We start from the raw sequence: 16794 nt of genomic DNA on the forward strand, positions 1-16794 counted from the left end.
GTAATGATGGCTCCCTACAAACATAAAACCTACTTATAAGACCTACTTGCCTACTTTGGAGCAAATACATCCCTCTCTTCTTGTACATGCCTCAACAATCATTTAGCACATCTGTATCACTATTAGCCATGGCCATGATAACTAGGATTCTCTAAACCAGAATTTGTTTGTAACCCTTGCTCTGTATCAAAGTTGATTAGCCTGAACTATGGTTGTCACCAGCTGATGAATCTAAACCACGTTTAGAGCAAACAAAGGAGGGAAGGGAGGAATTCACTCCAGAAAGATAAGGGAAGAAGGAGAATATGCACACATTTCTGAAGCTGGCTCATGGCTTGGTAAATCTGCATTGGACCCAAATTGCTTTCCTTGAAATAAATTGAACTTGGAAGTGTCCACCCTTGGTTAGAACTTGTCCATAGATATTTGCTTCTATTACTGATTTACAGCTTGACTATTATATTGTGCAGATGTGGGAAAACTTTGGCAATCCAGATGTTCTTGAGCTGCAACTCCCATTGGCCAAGCTTGCTGGGGCTGCTGGGAGTTGTAGTTCAGCAACAACTAGAGTGCTAAAGATTCCCCAAACCTGATATGGGAGGGTGCAGATGAAATAAATATGTTGATAATAAGCTATGGAAATTGAACCCCCCCCCCCCGAAAAAAGTATTTTGCTTCAAACGTACAGTATCACTGTAATAAAGTGCCCCATAGTTCTTAAATCTCACAGCTCTCCATTGGCGGCGGGACACACACACACACACACACACACACACACAGAGTAAATGAACAGTTTTAATCATCCTGTTTATAAAAATAGTATATGCAGTTATTAAGCAACATTTAGGATTATTACAACTGATGCAAGTTTATTCAGTTTAGGCCTACATGAATTTATTGTTGTGTGTGCTATGGTTCCTGCTCAGGGCCACTGCAGTGCCTAGCCTCCGTACAATATAGAATGGCTCTCCAATAATCTGCCAATATGCTGGCATTCTATTTAGCCTAACAATCAGCTTTCTAGGGCCTTTCAGAGGTTTGGCTTTCCAACTTTCCCAAGCTACACTTCTGCTCCCACAGCTCCCTCATGTACTACCCTTCAACTCCTTTCAACTTCCCAAAGCATTTTGAGAAACTGCACCAGAGATTTCCAGCTTCCAGAACATGGAGATGGGCCAGCTGCTGTGAAGCCACAGCTGTCTTCAACAGAATAGAGGAGCAGGCTTGCTTTATCATCAGTAATTATGTCTGAGTGGGTCCAGGAACAAATTCTCATGGGTTCCCTCCTTACACAGGTGTTTCCTATATAAAAACCTCCATGGAAGAATAGATAGTAAGCACATTATTTATCTAACTCCCAGTCCCTCCCCCTTGATCTTGGCTCTTAATATTTATTTTATTTGAATGCATTTCTAAACCACTTAATATTTCAAAAATCTCTAAGCAGTGCACACTATGTAGTACATAAGAACAATATCCATTAAAACAAAAATACAACCAAAAACCAATAAAACAGTATAAAAACATATAAAAGCAAGCAAAACGGATATTTGTGCGTTCACAGCACCCTGTATATCACACACAAGAACTAACAAACAATCCCATTATTTCCTCCCATATCTTGCTTGCTAACACACCTACCCAACATTTTTACCATTTGTAGCTAAGCAGCTGGGAGAAGCTGCAAGATGTGACACCATTAAACATTTCATCTTGATTCTACTAGCTGGGTCATATCATGAAAGACTAAACAGTTTCAAACAAGGAAAGTACATAAAACAATGTCTTTTTCTTCCTCTGCCCTATTAAAAACCTATATATTAATTAAATTTATTCCCCATTCTTCCTCACAAAAGATCCCAAGACGACGAACATGGCAGTATTATTATTTTTAGGTTTATTACCATCCCTTCATGAGAAGCTTCCAGACTGGGTTAAAGGTAAAGGTAAAGGTACCCCTGCCCGTACGGGCCAGTCTTGACAGACTCTGGGGTTGTGCGCCCATCTCACTCAAGAGGCCAGGGGCCAGCGCTGTCCGGAGACACTTCCGGGTCACGTGGCCAGCGTGACAAAGCTGCATCTGGCGAGCCAGAGCCGCACACGGAAACGCTGTTTACCTTCCCGCTGGTAAGCGGTCCCTATTTATCTACTTGCACCCGGAGGTGCTTTCGAACTGCTAGGTTGGCAGGCGCTGGGACCGAGCAGCGGGAGCGCACCCCGCCGCAGGGATTCGAACCGCTGACCTTTCGATCGGCAAGTCCTAGGCGCTGAGGCTTTAACCCACAGCGCCACCTGCGTCCCACCCAGACTGGGTTACAGCAGTATAAAAGACAGCATTAAAACACTTTAAAATGCTTGAAATATGAAGGAATAAATACATTGTTCCACAAAAACGTGACAGAATGACACACAAACTGAATCCCCATAGTGTCTCAAGTGTGTGCATCGCTTAACCTCTGCAAGCATCTGCCATTTTAACTGCATTACTTGCGACCTTAAAATACTATGGATGGTATCAAGCTAGGCAGTTCACTCAAGTTCTTAATGAGTTTTAGCTGCACAGTGGAAACGGGATTATTAGAGTTGTACAAATTGCTCTTCCTGTAAATTTATGTAGTGGTAATATTACTATACTGCTAGAGATTTCAGTCGAGCAGAACTGTCCCCTACTAAAATTTCTATACCATTGTAATCTTTGCACCACTTGTCCCTTCCTTGTACTATTAAATGACTGTAGCATAGCTTTCCACCTTGTTCAGTTCTTCCTCTGAAAAGGAAAAAAAAAAATCTGTCTACTATGAAAAGGAAAGAAGGTATGTACTAGAACTTATCTCTCTGAAGTATTTGCTTCACTATGGGCCACTAATATAAAGCCCATAAAAGTTCTCTTCACTGCATAAACTTTGTTAGTTAATTTATATTCTGCTTTCCTACCCAGAGATGCTCAAGGCACCTAATACAGTAGACTAAAACCTTACAGCAGAACCAGCTTACATTAGAATACCCAAAAGCCACAATTACATCATATATTTGTTGTAAACTACCGGTACTATTTTTTTAAAAAAATGAATAGCAATATATATTTTAATAAATAAATAAAGTCAGATTTTGCTACACCTAATCTTATAAGAAGGAACAGCAACAGTGGATATTATCAGCCCAAGTGGCCAGTGGATAATTCTTGCAACTGGTCCATCAGACCCTTTCTTTTCCCATGATTGACCTTACAGAGAGGAGTTCCTTTCCCTCCTCCTCACTAGGAGTGTTTATTACTCAACATTAATGCACCTAATGTTAGAAACACAGATATATAAGCTAGGCACCAAATGGGTTCGTAAACCACTGTAGTCTCCAAAATAGAATGTCTAGTTGCCATTTTGGGGCAAGAAGGCTCTAAAGCAGGGGTCAGCAAACTTTTTAAGCAGGGGGCTGGTCCACTGTCCCTCAGACCTTGTGGGGGGGCCAATCTATATTTTTTTTTGGGGGGGGGGGAAATGAACGAATTCCTATGCCCCACAAATCACCCAGAGATGCATTTTAAATAAAAGCACACATTCTACTCATGTAAAAACATGCTGATTACCGGACCACCCACGGGCTGGATTTAGAAGGAGATTGGGCTGGATCTGGTCCCCGGGCCTTAGTTTGCCTACCCATGCTCTAAAGTCTTATTTTTCAAATGGTGACTGACTGTGATTGATTCTCCTTTAAACATCTGGCTAGTTCAGACGACAACTTTGAGCTAGATAAAGAGCTTTGAGAACTTAAAGAAGAAATGTCACTTGATCCAGGGACAGTCCACCTATATTTTGGCCTATTCTGATCTCTTTTTTCAGGCTACAGAAAAAGCAATTTGATTACAAAAATTCATTCCAATTGAACAGATAAAATGTAACTGATATAATTCCATAGGATGTGTTTGAAAACAGTCCAAATGCAATGATCCCCAGGTGGTGGAGATGTCAGGCACTATCCCGGCACCCAAGCTATTGCTAGCAGATCTTAGGTTTGTCCCAGGAAAGTAATCATCTTGCAAAAGGGCTCCTTCCTTTTCCCTTTGTGGAAGGATCAAATTTAAATTAATCCATATTGTGTTGCTATAGAAGTACTCCTATTAAATGTGCTTTTCTCCTCCCGATGATATTAATATTTTGCTGCTTTTAGCTGTAAGTTGTTTCAAGAACTTTTCAGTGTGATTGGATAAATTCTTCATTAGATAAGAGTATTTTGGAAACAATGTAAATACTTGTTTCTTGTGTGTATTTTATATTTGCAAATTCTCCCAGAGTATTTTTTTCAGCTCCCTATTAAACATGCCATGTAGTATACCTGTTAATAACTGGGAGAATTTGAAAATTCTTTTACTTGTGATTAGCAAATTATCTGGTTTATGAAACAGGAGTATCTAAATTTGTGCAACTGTACACTTCTTTTGAAGTGTAATTTGTTACAGGCACTTAACGGGTATGAGGGTTTATCTGAATGGAATAATCTGATGTGAGGGGCGGGGGGGTGGAAGAAATACATAACTGGATGACAAGTGCAAGATGGGCGAGAGGAAACCTGTTTCAATCATTACAGACAATTAAAACTGTGCAAAGGCATGTGCCAAGGCTGTTACTTACATATTACATATTGGACCTCCAGTAGTTTAACAGACCAAATGACAGAATATGAAGTTGTGTAGATAGCATAAGCACTGCCAACAATATGGTCACATAAAACATTTACAATAACAAAAAATTGAAACTAGACATTGCTTTGAACAATTTAGGGATATACAAGTCTAACTATTGTAGTTATGCTTTAAAATAATCTACTAGTTTTTAAATTAGTATAACACAGTATTAAGTTAGCTTCCAAACACTATGGAACATAATGCTATTAATTTTTCTCTAGGGTTAGAAAAATACCCCTAGAAACTGTGAATTATTCTATTTAATTGAAACTTAATTGAAATACAGTGTCCTGTATTTAACATTAGGTCCTCATGCTTGCAATTTATGTTTCATTACATTCTGGTTTAAAGTACCAGGTCCACAATACAGGAAGTTATAACAGGAATGTACCTTCATAAAATATTTCCTACAGAGAAGATGCAGTATATTTCCCTTACAACATATTTTATCTGAAATATTACTATGCATCTTAGATAAAACAAAAGTTATTTGAATCCAGGATGTTCATATGTGATATGATTCTACCTTCTTGTGCATGTATGTTTATCATATGAGAACTAAGTGGCCCTGGTAGATACAAAATCTTGATAAACTGTACTATCTTAGGTGGAGATTAAAGAGGAAACTGCAAGGTAAGTTATTTTTGAATACCTACAGACACTGCACTTCCTGGCTAAAGCAAATCATGCAAGACAGTTAACCAAACATGAAATCTTTGTAGAAAAGTTATATAACCTGAAAAGCTGTTACATTCTTTGTACAAGACAATCACTATTTATGTGTGCACGCTCCAGCAAGTGTTTAAATTCATTTGGGATATGAATATGCTAGCAAGAATCCCATGATGTACCGACAATGGGTATAGAAATGCTGGAAAATGAGTAAGTAGTGCATAAGGTGCTCTGAGAATGGTAAAATCAGTTAATTTTATATTATCAGTATTATTATTATTTCTCATTATTGGATTGAATTTTAGTTGCTTTTTCACAAAAGTAACCCAAAGTAACTTAAAAACTTGGTACATTCATTAAAATGAAGCAAAGTAAGAGAGGCCATAAATACCTGAACCACTCTAGACTAAGGGCTAACAACCTGGATAATAGGAAATGTTTTTGCCTGGCACCTAAAAATAGATAGTGATGGTGCCAGGCATGCCTCCATTGATAAGGGCATTGTACAAGTGCGGAGCCACCACTGAAAAGGCCTGTTCTCATTCCCCCACCCTCTACTCCTTTCTCAGAGAAGACACATTGAAAAGGGACTCAGAGGACAAACACAGGGTCTAGGTTAGTTCATGCTTTTTAAAAAACTGATCTGAACAATTATTTACAAATTAACTGAATTAATCATACAAATTCAAGAAAAAAGAACAATCTTCCGATGTTATTCTTCTTCGGGGGGGCAGGGTAACTCTATTATTTTATTAACATACAGATGTTTAAGACCATATCACATGTGAAGTATGATACTTTCAAGCATGTATTAGTATCTCTACTTTTTTATTTGGGCCTAGCCACTTATCATGCCAAATCAGTCTAATACAACCCTGGTGACAGGGTTTTAGCATTATTGCTTTTAAAGAAAAGCATGGGTGAACCCTGCTTAGATCTTTTCTGTTTCTGGAACTGTATAGCCTAGATCTAGAAGCCAGGCCAATGCATAAAGGACAGACACTGTAGCAGCTGGCTTTGGTCTCCATCTTTGCGATGAAGAAAGGAACAAACGTTCAAAGAAAAATTGAGATCCACTTCTCCTAATTGCAATAGTATATAATTTACACTAGACAGCTTCTTCATCATTTTAAGTGAACTAGGCACTGTACATGATTTCAATGCACAGGTTCCTGCTCATGATCTAGAGAACGTGAGAAAAGAGGGACATGACTGGAGGGATAAAACCTTGCACGTGTTGAGTAATTTTACACAGAATCAAAAAGAAGAGAAGCTAAACAGCAGGGAAAAGAATCAAAGGAATAGAATAGATCAAGAGGGAAATTCAAGAGAAACTCTAAACAATTTATTAAAAGAGGGGCAAATATAAGGACTACAAATGCCCCAAGGGAGAGAATTCAGTATATAAAAGGTGACAAGAAAAAGGTTAAAGATAGCAGTTGCCACAGCAGAGAGAAGAAACACGTACCAGAGACCACTACTACAACTTAAGAACACTACTTGCCTACAAGCAAAGTGACTGTTATTTATTATTGCCATCAAAGGATAATGTAATATGTTTCACTGCTGGGAAAACAAGTCCATGTTCTGATAGAGAAAGATCTAATTTACAGAAAGCCATTACAGAGCAAAATCCTAAGACCAACGCCAGCAGTGGGTTTTAAGCTTGTGAGACAATACTGAACACGTCAAAAGAGAAAACTATAGGATGAACCCATCGTACCTGCAAGCAAAGTACAGAACAGATGGGGAACCTCTGCCACAATGAGGCTGTTTTTCCCCCAACCCTGCCCACCTGCCTGGCATCTGATGCAGCAGGTAAAACTATGGCTGCAAAGGAACTACCAGGAGCCTTAGGATGGTTCCTCTGCAATAAGGGCTTAGATTTAGCACCTTTTAAATCTGACACAAAACTCTAGGCCCACTAATTCTTAGACATGCATGTAAGCCTCTTCTGAGATAACCTATAGGGTTGATATTTCTGAGGGTGATATTTAATGTTGCACAAGTGGATTTCCCTACCTCCCTACCCCCACATCCCACCAAATCTGCTCTAAAGTCCTTCAGCTCTTCAAAGTAGATTTGGTGGGTTGCAGGTAGAAGAGATGAAGGAAAAGTAGATGTCAGTTTCACAATCGGATATTACCCAGCAACTTGCAATTTTATTCGTTTTTCAGTATCCCCAGAGTTGCAAACCTGTGAATTGTTAGGAAAACATTTGCCATATTTTCATAGCAGTAAGTTTAACGCTAACGCTAACTTATCACTAATAACCGTATACCATTTACTAAACTATACTGCTCAACTGTTAATTAATTGTGAACATGTTAGGGACTAACTTTGAATGAGACCCTTGGGGTGTCCCTTTGTTTCTTCATTAATTGAAGACATTTACTGCCAGAAGTGGGGTTTGAATGGATTACTCCCTATTAGTTCTTTGTTTGTTACTGATGATTTACAGAGTGAGACTGCTAGAATACTGGTCATGCTGGCCTTAGAAACCAACAAGACTCTGCGGACATTATAGGTCAGGAACCACTCCACTCTCCAGCTCAGAATGGAAGTGGTAGCTCATCTTTGTCATACTGTGCTTCAGAGCCACTTGAAGCACTTCTGAAGTACTGTGTAGCTGCAGAGCTAATCTCTCGCCCGCCTCCCCAGCTACAAGTTTGAGAGGTTGCCAGAGGGGAGAGGAATGTTCAATGTAGTAAGGTAATTTATGGGCCTCTGAAAAGGAATTTCTCCAGGTTGTTGTTATTACAGGTGGTTATTTAAATGATTGCTTTCCCCCAAGGTTTTTAGTTATTTTTATCTTATGTGTAAGCCACCCTGAGTCCATGTCAGGGGAAAAGGCAGGAAACATGGACTCAAGGCGGCTTACAGACAGGATAAAAATAGCTAAAAACCTAGGGAAAAGCATTAATTTTAAAAAATAAACATTAATAAAATTGAAACTATCTATATGATCTATTTTAAAACGTACAGATAATTACAATAAAAACAGCATGGCACCAGCCTTTTCTTTAAAAGTTATGACCTGGTAATTCTACACACTATCTGGGTTCATAGGAAGCAGTTATATGGTGCATGAATTTGAAATATCTGCATCTAAATTAAAGTTTGTCAGATTTGTTCTGCAAAATCCTTACATGCTTCAGCATGTAACAAGGCAGTGCTAGTAAACTGCTAACATTGCACAGGCTGCATTACACATGTATTTTTTCAAACAAAGTAGTCTCACACTATACAAGTATTATTTGTGGTATCCCAATGGAAGCCCTAGTCTGAACTATGCTGGGACAAAATATGTTTCAAGGAACCATGAATATGCAAAATAACTGCATCCATATTCAAATCCAAGAAGAAAGTGTTAGCATATCATTGTCCAAATATAAAGGGAAAATAAGGCACAAAAACATTTTCCTGGTTTTGTATTTTATGACAATCTATCATTTTGTTTAAATTCACAGACAAGATACCTGCTACATCTGTCACTCTGGATTCTCTTGCTAAGTTCCAAACATTACTAAGACATTTTCCCCTTCTGACCAGAAGATAGAAATGATGAGAGCTGGGGTCCAACACTTCCTGAAGGACTGCAGTTTCCCCATCTCTATTTTATTTTATTACATCTCTCTCTCTCTCTCTCTCTCTCTCTCTCTCTATATATATATATAAACCCACACAACATCAAAACAATGTCTCTTATTTAACTGGGATAAACCCCACATTTTCTTCCAGGTATTTGTCTATTTCTTGTTAGTTTCTTCTGTAGAATAAAAAATCAGAAATACGGTAACAACTTCTCTACTCAACCCTTTAACAATTTGGAATTTTAAAAGAAGTTTAATGACTCACTTTCCTATAAACTAAACTAACTCAGTTGACTCCAGAATTGCCCTCATGGGAGTTCCACTCACACAAGAGGAACAGGGCAGGGATGCAATTTTCACCAATTCTTCCTCCCCTCTGCAGCCACCTGCAGTGTTAGAAAGTCAGATATACAGTGGTACCTCTGGATACGAACGGGATCCGTTCTGGAGCCCCGTTTGCATCATGAGCAGAACGCAACCCACGTCTGCGTGTCGCGATTCGCCGCATCTGTGCATGTGTGTGAATTCATTCTGAGCGTCTGCGCAAGCAGCGAAACCTGAAAGTAACCCGTTCCGTTACTTCTGGTTTGCCGCGGGACACAACTTGAAAAGATTTAACCTGAAGCAACTTTAACCCAAGGTATGACTATATAAGCTAATCTCCAAATGGCACACCTTAAACCTAGGTTATGGTGCTACAACATTTGTCCAGGCACCTTTTTTTTTGCAATGAAATTTATGTTGTTGTTGTTGTTATTCATTTCTACACCACTCTATGTTTTAAAGGGAAAAAAATCTCAAAGCAGGTTCCAACACATTAAAACATCAAATAAAACAATCCAGAATAAAACAAAATCAAGCTTCCAAGAAAATATTTCATATCCATCTCTAAGTGATATTTTGCTTTCCCCTTATTTATTTACCTGCTTAATTTATATAGCTGCCCCACAGCAGAAGTACTCTAGGAAGCCAGAGTGGTATAGTGTGGTACAGTGTGTTGGACTAGGACATGGGAATTCAGGGTTCAAATCCCCACTCAGTCATGAAGCTTACTAGGTGACCTTGGGCCAGCCACTATTTTTTGACCATTTAAGGCGGAATAATTCTAACTGGGGATCCCTTTCCTAATGTACATAGCTCAACAAGGTTCCAGACATTGTCTTGTCTGCCTCTCTAGTACAGAAATCTGCACTTCCAGCAATTTTCTCACCCAAAGTCAGCATGGAGGAAAAGAGTATTTGTCTACTGTATAGATAACCTGGGGGACTTGGGATCTTTCTGGAAGCTATGCTGCTAATGACCTCTCCTAAATAATCCCAGCATAAAGAAGAGAAGCTCACCTCCCTTTCTCCACAAAGGAGGAAGGAAAGGAGTAGTTTCTCTCGCATTCCACTGGATCACTGTATAAGGTAACAGCAGTCAAGATACTGTTCGTACCATCCACTGAAGTCTACTGCAAGGGCAAACAACTTTCACTTCTATGAGTTCTCTGCAATTGCCACTGGTCTCAAGAAAGCATGTGGTGGTGGCAACCACAAACAGATTTGTGAACTCCTAGTAGCAAACAAACTAAACAAAATTATTTCAAACATTTCTTCATCACAGTGTTTTGCAATTAAAGCAGATCTCTTGGATTATTCTTTGCAAAGCAACAGACCTTATAAAATAGCACACAATAGCTTTGTGTAAGTATTTTGTTTCTGTTATTGCATTAGAGTTATGTAAGAAGATGGAAGGGGGTGGAGAGAAAAAAATAGGGCAATGGCAGGTTAGATAGGTTATGAAAGTAGCATTTCTTTAAAGAAATGCTTGTTTACATACCCTAACAAGCAGTTCTAGAGATAAACATCCCATAAGTATTTCCTTCCTTCCTGCTTTAACTTACTTGTAGTGGATGTACTCTTAAAAGCATTCCTATTCTAATCCTGTGTTTGCTTCTACACAGTTGGCAAGAAAAGTAAAACATTACTACATTCTTAACTAGGTTACAGCACATTGTCTGCAAGAACAATTGAGCTCTCAACCAATGCATGATAGTACTACAGTATTTGTCTTCAGGCTGTTTGTGTAGAAACACCACCACAAATGGCTGATATTCCTTCATAGTATTATATTACAAAAAGACAGCACTGAAAACAATTACAGCCTCTCTTATTCATTACATCAGTGATTTGCATGGTGGCAGAGGTCATTTTTTATAATAATAAAAAATAATTGAGCAGGGAGTTGGTAAAGAGAAGGAGTGTATATATAAACTAAATAAATGTTAGCATACACTCTTCCCAAGCAGGATTAAAGATATTTCACACAACCTGTGCCACATAGCCAGTGTATACACCTTTAATGACTAAATTTTAAGACAAGAGCAACAGCACATGTCCATTTGTCCTTAGTACTTTATGTTTTATTTTTATGTGTCTATTATGTGTCTTTCAGATATAAAAAAGAAAGCAGCAATAACAATGGGATCAAGAGCATAAAGCATTCATCAATTCATTCACTGTGCTATCCATCAGATTTGCAGATTATCCAAAGTTGTTTTCTACTACTACTCCTACAAAAAAAAAATATTGTACCCTGCCCATCTGACTGGGTTGCCCCAGCTACTCTGAACAGAATATACGAGAACACAACAAAAGATCACACATTAAAAGCTTCCTGATACAGCTGACTCATATGTCAGTAGCACATCACATCCATGTTCCATGTTAGTAACCAATTTTTATTTTATTTTTAAAATTTACAGACTGATTGTCTATATATGGATCTAGATTAATTATCTGATTGGTGGCTTTATCTGTCTCTATGATGACTGCAACCCAGAATGTCTGAATGAATATACACTGCCACCAGATATGAAAAAATGTTCCCATCGCCACACATCCTCTTCCACATGCCAGACATATGAAATTTCCTAACCTTTTCTAAAAGAAGATGGGGCACAAGTGGCTATCAATAGACATTTCTGGAGGAATCAGAAACCCAACAATCCATTTATACTATATTAGTTTTTATACTGGAAAGCTGCATATACTGAACCAAACCTTATAAAAATTTGACTCAAAGACTGAAGACTGCTGCTTCTATCAAATGCCTCCTATAGTGGAATATATGTTGCAAGCACTGCCTCTGATATTAGATAGTTAATATATTCATCAATAAGAGTTGTTCTATTGAAGCACACTTATAATTTAGCATGAGTGGCTATATGTGAAGTCGAGGGAAATGTGTAATAATTCCCATCATACATACTGTGAAGGCCAAAGGAAATATATAATAATTCCCATAACAAATAAATTACTACAGTTTTTCATGCTGTCCACTGGCATACTGTGCTAATCAATATGTAGTTATTAAGAGCACTATGTGATTAAAATGGGGTAAGATATATTTAACACATATTTGCACATCCACTGTTTCAGGATTTTCAGTTGATCACAAACCTATAATATATGAGTTTTGATACCATGCATTCATTCACACAAAGGGACTAATTGTCTTGGAATTCATACAGATGCTCCAAGGGAGTATCAATAAATCTTAATAAAAAAGGCAACTTACTAAGCCATAAGCAGGAATGTGAAACTATATTTTTACCTACTTTATGATGCCTAGATTCAAGCGTGTTCAACTCAAATTATATTTATCATCAAGTTGCCAATAAGGGCTGCAGCACTTGTGCAACTTCAAGCAATAGCAAAACAGCAAGCTGGGAACAGAAATGGGAGTTTCCAGACTGATACCCTTGAACATGAACCAAAAAAGACAACACTGCCTCCTTCACTTGAAGGAACAGCCAGTAGCCCCATCAGTCAGAGCTTGTGGCATTTGTTCTAAAAATAATTTCAGTTCCTCAGAAGTACCTCTGTAGAGCTCTATCACACAAATAAAAATTTCACTGCTTACTTTTATCCACTGAAGTACTACCTTCAACATCACTTTACAGATCACATTCATTCTAGTAAAACATTGAATTAACAGAAGCAGAAAAACAACCACCCTTGCTTACTGACCTATTATTCTAGTTAGTGTTACCCTTACAGTAGTAAAGGTATACTATAAAACATTCTTTAAACATGATATAAAGGGAAACAATGAGTTCTTTTCTAAAAGTTTAGAGCTGAAATTTTAAACAATATGCTAGCCATTTGCAAAAAGGCAGACAGTTAAATTGTGACACAGTGAAACAGAAGAAAAGGTACTAGAGGGTACCGGTATATACCACAGAGCCTGGCAACTTCTTCCACAGTACAGGGCAAAAAGGAGGTGAGTCACAGCGCTAAACATGCTACGGGGTGAGCTCCTGACTAGCCAGCTCTTTATTTTTCCTTCTGTGCACATGTATCACAACTATTAATCAAAGCTCTGACATGCAACAGAATGAGGTCTGAAGCAGGATATGCAGAATTCAATGCTGCCACAGCATACTGAATGAACAAACTATTCTCTCTCTTATACTACAGCTGTCAGCGACCAAAGCCATACGGCAGCTAGTCCTCTCGATGGAGTGGCAAAAGTTTGCAGCTTTTTGTTTTAGCCAAACTATACTTTCACAAAAGGGCAAAAGTTACTTCAACCTCTTAAGAAACTCATATGAGAATCAGGGAGGAAGCAAAGTGGGCATTTTCCAAAAAGTAGGTTTCGGTCATGATTTTTTTTAATAACATCTGAACCTCTTTATAACAGAGTGATCTATTTTATTTCAACTCTTTCAAACCAATCCTATGAACATTTATTTGGGATTAAGCTCTGCTGAACACAGTGAAACACAGTGAGTAAACATATATATTCCAGACAAGTTTTTAGATGCTAAAAGCATTGGCCAATACAGAGAGAGTAAGCATGTACAGAATCAGGCTGTGCCAAGATTGATATGACCAAAACTATAATGTTATGGTACTAAAATGCTAAATGCCTGACTATATCCATTCTGAAGTATGAAATACACTGTAACTTTCATTTTACACACATATCCTAAGAAACTGAAAAAAGCACTCAGCACTTTCGAAAGTGTTTATATTTAACACCGACAGGATTTTAAGTTGTTACAGAGTGAAGACTGCACTACATTTCTTACATTTTCAACAACATGTGAACTACATAGTTCCATACTTCAGAACTCCATGGCTTGCTATAATCACAATATCTGATCATGAATCTTTCATCTGACATAAGACTTGCCTATATAAAGAAGAATGAGTGCTGCATATTTTTAAAACAAATAGTCTTTAGATGAAAAAAACTATTCTTTCACTTTCATTATCAAAAGAAATCTTCATGTAAAAAAACAGATTTGGAATCAACTCACCAATTCTCTGAAAAACAACTATTTTATCAAGAGAAGACAGCCATGGAGCTTATTTCCAATTTAAATTGTATGAAGCATTTAATTTTAAGTTAGTGTTTCTGGCACTGCTGATGTAGCTTTCCACAACCCTCAAGAAAGGCCTTATTCAACAGAGGAAGTAGCTTACAATATTTAATAACAAATATGGTAGGTAGTACTTATTATTCAAGTACTGTGCAATATTCCATTTTCAGTTATTCAGTAAGTGCCTCTAACAGGTTTGTAAAGCCTTGAAAGCCAGATTTGGCCTTTGATAAGGGGCTTGTTCTGGATGTTTAGATAATATGCTACACCAGGTTCTGTGTTCGTGGACAGTACAGATTTAAAAATAAGGAACGCTTTATTAATATTTTTTCCATCACATTCTCTTTAAGACACTGACCACCAGCTGTCAGCGCCTTTCAGTTAAGGGGCACATGTCATGCAAACACTTACTGCATCCAACAGTGAAAGGCTGTTTTAAATTTCTTTCTGCATCTTGCAGCAATTTTTTTTGCTGCAGCTATTCCCTCCCAAACATACCCCTTCAAGCAGCCCACAAATATCAATTCAACGGGGCTCGTACGATAAAAGTAAACTGAATCTATTGTTTAACCCCAACTGATTAAATACAACTGCTTAGTGGACCTTCCCGCGCCACTTCATACTTTCCGATGGAGAGCAAATGCCCCCTATTCCTCCACCAAACTACCAAGGGCTGGCCCAGGCAGACATGTCCTCAATCCCCACGGAAAGGGTGTTGCAGAAAAACTCCAGCATAGCAGATTTATATTATGCTCTCAGCACAGTTCACGGAGGGTTTACCAAAACCGAACCAACACACATTAGCCGGAGGGCAGAAAACAGCCTGCAGTCGAGGTCTGGAATCGGCTCCAGTCCTCGTACCGAGGCAGACATAACCCTCCGCCGGTTCCTCACCCCCCGCCCTCCCCATTAGTGCTTTTACCTTCATGATGAACTCAGGCTGCAGTAGAAAAACCCGAAAGAGGTTGAGCTGCCGAGGCTGGACCTGAAATTTAAAACAAAGCACTAAGCCACCGCACCACCCCTTTTCCGCGGTCCGCGAGGGAAGCATTTCTGCACGAGCTTCTCCCCCCCCCCACACACACAAATACTCCCCCCTCCCTCACCCCTGCCTCTCCTATTCCCTCTACGCAGGCCCCTCTTTTCTCCACCGCCACAAACCACGACCTCGCCGCTCCAGCTCCCGCTTCCTCTCGGAGCCTCACACACGGCGGCTCGGCTTCCCCCTCACTCGCTGCCTTTGACGCCATTTCTGTCAGAGGAGAAACTTGCCACAACAACAACCGCTTCTTAACCCCCCCCCCTGCTCCGTCCCCGTCCCTCCTCCTCTACGTCCGCTCCCCCTCTCCGGGTACCGCCTGAGGGGGAACGAGCCCTTCGCCTTCGGCTCTCTGGGAGCGGCTCCTACACCCCTAGCAGTCTCCCCCCCACACACAAACAAAAAAGTGGGGAGGGGGTGCCGCTGAATAAGGGAGACGAGAGAGGCAGGTTGCGGGGTGTCCAGCCAGGACGGAGAGGCGCTTTCTCGTCCATGCAGACACACACACACACTCTCACTCTCTCTTCCCTGCGGGAGGGGAGGCTTCTCCATTGTACTAGGACAAGGAGCTAAGAGTGGAATGGGGGGGGCTCCTCCCCATGCCGTTTAAAGAAAAGCGGCTCCCCAAAAGATCTCCCAGCAACCTGTCTCGATGTCCCTCTCTCTCTCTCTCCTCCCCCCCCCCCCATGCTGACTCCGCGGCAGGAGTTTCGGCAACAGCCGCAGCTCCCCTGCTCAGAGCTGGTCAGCGATCGAGGAATCCAGGAAAGCGACGGTCAGCGAAGGAGAAACAAGGGACGCCTTGCCTCCATCTCGCCTCCTCCAAAGGCGGCTCCCGGACCAGTATCCTCCCACCCCGCTTGCCCGGCTCCGTTCTCCCAGGGACCCAAAGATTTCGGATTCGGGAGAGGAGGGAGGGGGGCGATCGGCGAGTCCCGCCGCAGCCTCAACAAGGAGAAAAACAACAAACCAGGAGCGCTCTTTCCCCCTTTCTCTCTTTCCCCCCATGGCCCCTGCAAAAGGCTCTCGCCTGCACGAAGCGACCCCGCCGGCCACCCGAGGCCAGGGAGATCTTCCCCGGGGCTACGTTACCTTTGTTCCTCGGCTGTCGCCCGCTTGCTCGCTGGTCCCCCCTAACCTGCGGAGAGGGGGGGGCGAGGAGGATGGAGCCTCCTCCCAACGCTGGACCTGATCCCCTGGCCGAATACCACGCTTCTACCGAGCAATCGCTGGCCTGGCTCCGAAGGCAGGCGAGGGCTCCCGCCCGGCGACACCGGGGGCCAATCCCGCCCGTCCGAACCCCGGTGGCGACGGCGACAGCAGCGGCTCCTCTCCAAGCTGTTCACTACCCTCCCCCAAAACCCGAAGCGTGAGTGACAGCGGCAAGCCCGCCCTTTCCCCGCCTTGCCTCTCCGCCATTGGCTTCAAACCAGCAAGGCCC

At 40.7% G+C, this 16794-nt stretch overlaps 1 protein-coding gene across 7 annotated transcripts in view; it reads right to left on the reverse strand.

The window, feature by feature from the left end:
* The window catches only part of ARID4B (AT-rich interaction domain 4B), an 81563-nt gene extending 64814 nt beyond the window's left edge, over positions 1-16749 (reverse strand). For 3 of the 7 annotated variants that reach the window (XM_083732189.1, XM_083732185.1, XM_083732186.1), the window contains exons 1-2: positions 16160-16180; positions 15237-15299 (exon numbers count right to left, since the gene is read on the reverse strand). In XM_083732189.1, coding sequence (XP_083588315.1) covers positions 15237-15299; positions 16160-16165 — 69 coding nt within the window. In that variant the 5' untranslated portion in view covers positions 16166-16180. Of the gene's footprint in view, positions 1-15236; positions 15300-15475; positions 15580-16159; positions 16181-16445 lie in introns of those variants that run through there. The other 4 variants (XM_083732190.1, XM_083732187.1, XM_083732188.1 and 1 more) reach the window with 4 other exon arrangements.
* Positions 16750-16794: the final 45 nt, after the last annotated feature.

The sequence above is a fragment of the Podarcis gaigeae genome (assembly GCF_964106915.1).
Source record: "Podarcis gaigeae genome assembly, chromosome: 3".
NCBI lineage: Eukaryota > Metazoa > Chordata > Lepidosauria > Squamata > Lacertidae > Podarcis > Podarcis gaigeae.